General features: G+C 40.2%; 1 protein-coding gene across 1 annotated transcript; it reads left to right on the forward strand.

Moving 5' to 3' along the window:
• The first annotated feature begins 1559 nt into the window (after positions 1–1559).
• On the forward strand, positions 1560–4713 carry LOC120379996 (olfactory receptor 11A1-like). The gene is made up of 2 exons (XM_039497504.1): positions 1560–1599; positions 3746–4713. Exons 1-2 carry the CDS (start codon positions 1560–1562, stop codon positions 4711–4713), a joined length of 1008 nt encoding a protein of 335 aa, XP_039353438.1.
• Positions 4714–7382: the final 2669 nt, after the last annotated feature.

The raw sequence follows: 7382 nt of genomic DNA on the forward strand, positions 1-7382 counted from the left end.
TCCTTTAGGTGCCTCAATAACTTTAAAATCTGACCCGGAGAGATGAAGATCCCAGTTCAGCAAAGCATGTGTATAAGTGCATGAATAGTCCCACTGAAGTTCAAAGGACCACTCAGGTGTCTAAAGTTAAGAATTTTATTATAGGTGAGATTTTCAAAGGCACCCAACTCTCACTGGAATATAATGGGTTCCTAACTCCATTAAGACCTTCTGAAAATCCCAATCCAAGTGCCTTCTTCAGTTAGGAGCAAGGTCAAGTGGAGAGTGTGAGATTGAGCCAAGAACTAAATCCAGGCCTCTGAGTCCCAGTCCAATGATTTCATTAGGTTTGAGGTGATTAGATGGTTTTGAAAATCCCATTAGGTGCCTTAATGCTTTTTAAAATCTGGTCCTGAGTGAATACCTGTAGATATCTAACTATGGGTATGTCTACATTGCAATAAACACTTCTGGGTGGCCTATGCCAGCTGATTTGAATCTCTGGTTCTCAGGTTTCCGGCTATATAATTGCAGGGTAGATGTACAGGCTCAGGCTCTGGGACTCTGTGAGGGTGCTGGTTTCCCAGAGCCTGGGATTCAGCTTGAGCCCCCAAGTCTACACTGCAGTTTTATAGTCCGGAAGCCTGAGCCCCACAATCCCAAATCACCTGACACAAGAATGCCACGGGTGTTTTATTGCAGTGTAGACATCATACATTCTTTTCTAGAACTGTGATCTGTGGAGGTGCTTTTTACCCTTATTCCTTATTGAAGACAATATTTCCCTTTTTTCTTCTGTTTCTTCATAATATGTAAATCCATGAGAGTTGAGTAATTTCAGCAACTGTCCTCTCAGACCCCTAACATGGACATCAGCTGCTGCTCGCAAATAATGATGCAGTCACAAGACCTGATTTTGGTCTTGTGGAGGTATTTGATTGATTGATATAACAGAAACATCCAGAGAGGACAATCAACACCAAGTCCCTTGTTCTTGGTGATGTGTAAACACTTAAGAAGACACAATCTCTTATTCTGAAGATTATACCACCTAAGAGAGGAAGAGTTTGTACTCTTATTAATTGTAAGTCCATTGGCTTTGTAGAGTCAGCATCAGACCCACTGTGTGCTGGGACTGGAATATGCACACAAAGTATCATGAGTTGAACTTGTTGGAGAATGTTTTATTTTTCTGCTGAAAAATATTAATAAAAAATATTTTCATTTTAGTCAACACCTCTAGTGAAAAAATTCAAATTTGTGTCCAACAAAAGCAAACTTGAAAGCCAAGAAATGTGCAGATGACAACTAAAGAAAAATGAGGGAAAATGCTGAAAGCACAAATTTTGGGCCTCAACACACATGGAAAACAAATGAATAAAAATAATCCTATGGTAAAAAAAAACCCATCTGTTTGGGGTTCTCATTTTTTTGAGAAAACATAAATCTTTGCGAGGAAAGCTGAGGCTTTGCCGGGTAGTGCCAGTGAACCAAATGACAAATATTCCCTTTGAAATTAGAATCTTAATTTGTTAATCTATAAAAAACACTCAAAAATATAATCATTGTAATTAACCCCAATGGGTTTGGCACAAGAGGAGATATATGACCCTGTTAAAGGTATGTAATAGGAGACCACTCCCAGCACATTCTTTCAAGAAGATGTTTGGCAAGTCATCAAGTCATGGATGGGAGTACATAAGAAAAAAAGGACAGCAGAAGCCCTAAGGTAGCCAATGAATGTCCATGAAGAAGGAGAGAATATTACTAAAGAGAATGAAAGGTAAACATACGCACTATTGTGATAGGATTTGGGTGTTTAGAGCAGAATTATAGTCCAGTCAAACCCCGGTCTGTGAAAAGTAATCACATCAAATGCAAGAGATCGGATTTTTAAAGGAATTTATACACATATTGTGTTTTTCAAATGCACCTAGGCATCAAAATTCATTGATTTCAATGGGTGTTAGGCACCAAGATGTTTTTGAAAATCCCACTAGGCACCTAGATAACATGGAAATTCTGCCCAAATATCCTCAGGTGATGTCAATTATATTCTCATTTATTTTCTTAGGAGGGGGCTAAGGTACCCAGCTATGCACCACTGAGATTTTTAAACCCAAATAAGGTGTTTAGACATAGAGCTTTCATGAATTATAATGGGAATTATGTCTAAATCCTTTAGTGAACTTTGAAAATGTTGTCCTGATCCTACTCCTCTTGAATGCTGGTATTTTCAAAGGGATTTCAATGGGATCTGAGCTGTCAGTGCAATGCCTTCTTCTCATATCCACAATGTGGGTACCTTTGCTTCAATGGTGATCTTAGTTTCATGTTTTACTGACTCTGTGTGCCATTGGAAGTTCTCCTAATCTCACTGCCTATATATTATGGAGGTTGTTGCTATATAAAAACTGTAGATAAGTGATCACATGTAGAAAGGGTGCAGAAACATTTGGCACCAATCCTTGGCATAGCTACATTGAAGCCCCTCTACACCTAAACATGAACCTACCTCCCCAAGTTCAATGATGCACCCCAACACAAATTCCATACCTGGACATCAGTTACTTTCTTCAGCCCACATTAACACACTACTGGGCTGTATCTATTCTAGTGGCTGATATGAATCTACTGCTACTTCCAACAGGCAGATATAGTCATTTAAGTTGAGCTGTGTGTGTGCTTTTAGAGGGAGAGATTCAAAGTTAAGTCCTCCTGAGGATCAATTCCTTTATGACTATTTTTTGCATTGCTGTCTTGCAATTTGTGCAGATTTTCAACTTTTACAACATAAGCGTAGAAAGCAACCTAGCTGTACCTTCCATTCAATTACTCCTTCACCCTTTGCAGTTACTTTACATGGGTGTTAATGTCCGAGTTTCAAAGCAGAGCTGGTAGTGCTAAAAATGAGTAAGCAAAGAAAATGGGTATTCCAATGTAATTACAAGTAACTCAGATAAGGAGTTTTGCCCATTGCAAGTGGAAGTATATAAAAAGTGTAAATCTAATCTTGTGAAAAATCTCAACATTTAGAAGTTTCTTTTGTTCCTAAGGGTTTGAAATGGACTCTCTCTATACAGTAACTCCTTGCTTAATGTTGTAGTTATGTTCCTGAAAAATGCTACTTTAAGCAAAACGATGTTAAGCCACTCCAATTTCCCCATAAGAATTAATGTAAATAAGGTGGGGTTAGGTTTCAGGGAATTTTTTTTTTGCCAGACAAAAGACTATATATTATTACAATGTCTTTCTCCAGAAGCTAACATAATGGGGCTCTGATAATGGTTAGGTACAACAGGTACTACTGCAATATGTGTAGGCTTGGAAAGATAAGACTTTTTATCAGTAAATATCAGTACATTTTGATTTCCCAGTATAAACACAAACCAATGAAAAAAATGTTTCCATTGATAATAATATCAATGTACAGATAGGCAAAGTAAGAAAAATGTGCCTTGAAAATTATTGAGAGTTTGATTTAATGCTGTTTACTTTGTATATTTTGACATATGATATTGACACTCAGTGTTTTAATGGTTATAAAGCTTTAACTTTTTGACTCTCACCATCAGTTGTCATTACATAATTATTGTCTGATGCGCCCCCCCCCAAAAAAATTCTAACAACTGTGAAAATTTAAATTGATAAAAATTTAAAAAATCATTTTAAAATAAATATTATCTGTCAGAATCATACAATAATAACAATGGAATTCTGCCAAGCCTAAATACAAGTAATTATACTATCATTTTATTTTCTCTAGGGAAAGTTCATCTGGTGAAGAAGTGTAAAGAAAATCAAACAGTCATCACCGAATTCATACTTGTGGGATTCTCAAGCTCTGAAAAACTCCAGATTATCCTCTTTTGGGTCTTTTTAGCTACTTATCTTGTGACAATAATTGGAAACCTCCTTATTTTAATTACGGTGTTGACTGATCACAGTCTCCGCACCCCTATGTACTTCTTTTTAGGAAATTTATCCTTCTTGGAAATCTGGTATGCCACAAATCTTGTCCCCAGGTTTCTGTTTGGCATGGTAACCAAGGATAACATTATATCGTTCACAGGCTGCATGATGCAGTTTTATGTCTTTGGTGCCCTGGCTGTTGCTGAATGTCTCCTTCTCACTGTCATGTCATATGATCGATATTTAGCTATATGCAAGCCGCTGCATTACATGACACTCATGGACGGCAAGGTTTGCACTCAGTTATCAGCTGGATCCTGGGCAGGTGGCTTCATAGGAACATCAATAACCATATGTTTGCTTTCTAATTTAAATTTCAGTGGCCCCAATGAGATTGACCATTTTTTTTGTGATATTACATCCGTGATAAAACTTTCCTGCTCTGATACTTACTTGGTTGAGATCATGGTTTTCTTCTTCTCTTCAGCTGTATCCCTGATCCCATTCCTCTTAATCCTGACATCCTACATTTGCATTCTCAGGGCCATCCTGAGGATCCCTTCCAACAGTGGGAGACAAAAGGCATTTTCCACCTGCTCCTCTCACCTTATCATTGTTAGCACATTCTATGGGACTCTGATTGCAATGTATGTGGTACCTTCCTCAGATCACCCTCTGGTGCTCAACAAGGTCATCTCTTTGCTTTACACAGTGGTGACACCAATGCTAAACCCCATTGTATATAGTCTGAAGAACAAGGAAGTTCATGACGCTCTGAAGAAGCTTCTTAGTGCAGTATTAGCAGCCACAAGAAAGCTCTGAAGATGACTTTTTATCTCTTTTTAAAAATATTTTAACTAGAGATGGGCTCAATTATTTTCTCTGATCATAAACTTTCAGTCTTCATGCACTGAACTTTATGTTAAAGGAAATCTATCTATCTATCTATCTATCTATCTATCTATCTATCTATCTATCTATCTATCTATCATAGATTTCAAGACACGAAGAGACCATTGTGATAATCTAATCTGACCTCCAGTACAACACAAGCCATAGAAGTTCCTCAAAATAATTCCTAGAGCAGATCTTTTAGAAAAACATCCAATCTTCTTTCTTTCTTTCTTTCTTTCTTTCTTTCTTTCTTTCTTTCTTTCTTTTCTATAGCCCAGTTGGCTATAGAATTTGCCTTTGTTATATTCACTGTTACTGTAAGCCAAGTGGGCTAGCTTGCCTTTTATTATATTTACTGCTTTGCATTATATTCTGCTTTGCATTACATTCAGCAGTAATGCAAGAAAAACCTATAGGACTGTATCCTGTAAGACATTAGCTTCAGTAACTTAGCATGAGACTTGAGATCTATGAAATTTGAATGGATAAACTTTGCACAGATAAACAACTCAACAAAAAAACCCAAGTCTTTGGGGAGCTGAAAATAGAGTTTAAGTGGAAGTTCTGACCACAGGTACATAAATCAATCAGATAAGTGTCCTGGCAACAAACTGACGTTACATAACAGGCACATGAGCTACATTACATAACAGGTACATGTGTCCAGTTTTGTGCCCCACACTACAAGAAGGATGTGGAAAAATTGGAGAGTCCAGTGGAGGGCAACAAAAATGATTAGGGGGCTGGAGCACATGACTTATGAGGAGAGGCTGAGGAAATCGGCATTGTTTAGTCTGCAGAAGAGAAGAATGAGGGGGGATTTGATAGTTGCTTTCAACTACCTGAAAGGGGGTTCCAAAGAGGATGGATCTAGACTGTTCTCAGTGGTACCAGATGACAGAACACAGAGTAACAGTCTCAAGTTGCAGTGTGGGAGGTTTAGGTTGGATATTAGGAAAAACTTTTTCACTAGTAGGGTGGTGAGGAACTGGAATGTGTTACCTAGGGAGGTGGTGGAATCTCCTTCCATAGAGTTTTTTAAGGTCAGGCTTGACAAAGCCCTGGCTGGGATGATTTAGTTAGGGAACTTTTAAATCTCATTTAAATCTCATTTGCTGGCTTCCCAGAGGAGCTTCCTAGGTGAGCACGTCTGGCTATCATCCCAAACATGCTCCTGCTTGGACCACGGCTGAGTTGTTGGATCTGATCAGTATATGGGGAGAGGAAGTCTGTTCAGTCAGAGCTGCGAGTGACCCATAGGAATTGGGACACATATGGGCAAATTTCTTGAGGCTTTTGTGAAAAGGGCTATGATCAGGACACGCAGCAGGTCAGAGCGAAGATAAAGGAGCTGAGGCAGGCGCAGGGCAAAAAAAACGGGAGCGAACATCACCCCCGGGGTTAGACCTTAGACCTGCTGCTTCTATAGAAAGCTGAATGCTATCCTGTGGTGACCCCCCACTCGCACGCCAATTTACCTGTACTACTTCTGGCTGCTGAGGGAGAGGGGTAACTGGGCTTTGTGGATGAAGAAGTCGAGCTAGAAGAGGGTGTGGTTCTCCCAATGAGGTCGCCCGGGGGGCAGGCAGCCAGGAACTTTTCTTGACTCCAGAAGTGTTCAACGGGGAGCAGGAAGCAGATGAGACTTCCGGGTAAGTTGCTGTGCCTTGTTTAGGGAATCAAAAAGTGGGACACAGGTAGTGTTTTCTGTGAGCTGGACCTTGCCCTATATAGCTAATCTGCATGGCCAAGCAGGGTGTTGATGGACATTGAGACTTGCAGGGAATCCTCCGAAGGGAGGCTCTGAAAAGTTTCAGAGAGCTACTTGTTAATCCTCTGCCACAGATTCCAAGGTATTGCAGTCTTTTTAAGTCCCCCATTGTAGGAAACTGTACCATGCCATTTAGTGATCACTGGAACTGGGACCAAAGCACCACATAGCTGAGCTGCATATAGACTTGGGTGAAAGCTGCAAGCATTCAAAAGCTGAACCCTGGTTTCCCTAGTCACCCTCATCAGCGAGATGTCAGCCAGCAGGTTGGCTGCCTGTCAAAAATTGTGGGATAATTTTAGAATGAGTTCCCTGAAAAGCTTCCCTGTAAGCCGAGACCTTTTTGTCCTTATACACAACCGCCTTCCTCCCACTCCCGGAACTCATGATTTGGGGTGCTCACGGGGCTGTGCGCCTGCCTAGAATCTCAGTGATTTCTACTAGCAAAATGCTCTTCTTATTAAAATGTTTCAGTTGTTTGCTGGAATGTAACAATCTCTTTTCTGTTCAACACAGACCTTGAGGAACACACCATGGACCCCTGCCAACCGGCTGCAACAGATAAGAAAAAATCCTAGGTGAAGCAAAGGGTAGATATTCCATGAGGTGCTGCAGTGCGATGAGAGACAGAGCAGGGCATGGAAAAAGTGCTGGGAAGCCAAAACGCAGGACAGAAAAGAGAATGCTGCTTTTGCTAGGCAAGCAACAGAGCGGATGATAAATGTTATGGAGGCCAGACAGAGATGCTCAAGTGCTTGATACAGCTGCAGACTGAGCAGCTCGAGCGCCTCTGCTGCAGATACACAATTCTTTGCCAACCCCACCT

This window comes from Mauremys reevesii, linkage group 13 (genome assembly GCF_016161935.1).
Source record: "Mauremys reevesii isolate NIE-2019 linkage group 13, ASM1616193v1, whole genome shotgun sequence".
NCBI classification, from domain to species: Eukaryota; Metazoa; Chordata; order Testudines; family Geoemydidae; genus Mauremys; species Mauremys reevesii.

Coding starts and splice junctions, on each gene's coding strand:
- LOC120379996 (XM_039497504.1), top strand. CDS start 1,560: ATGGGTTTGGCACAAGAGGAGATATATGACCCTGTTAAAG. Junction 1,600..3,745: donor GATATATGACCCTGTTAAAG/GTATGTAATAGG, acceptor TATTTTCTCTAG/GGAAAGTTCATCTGGTGAAG.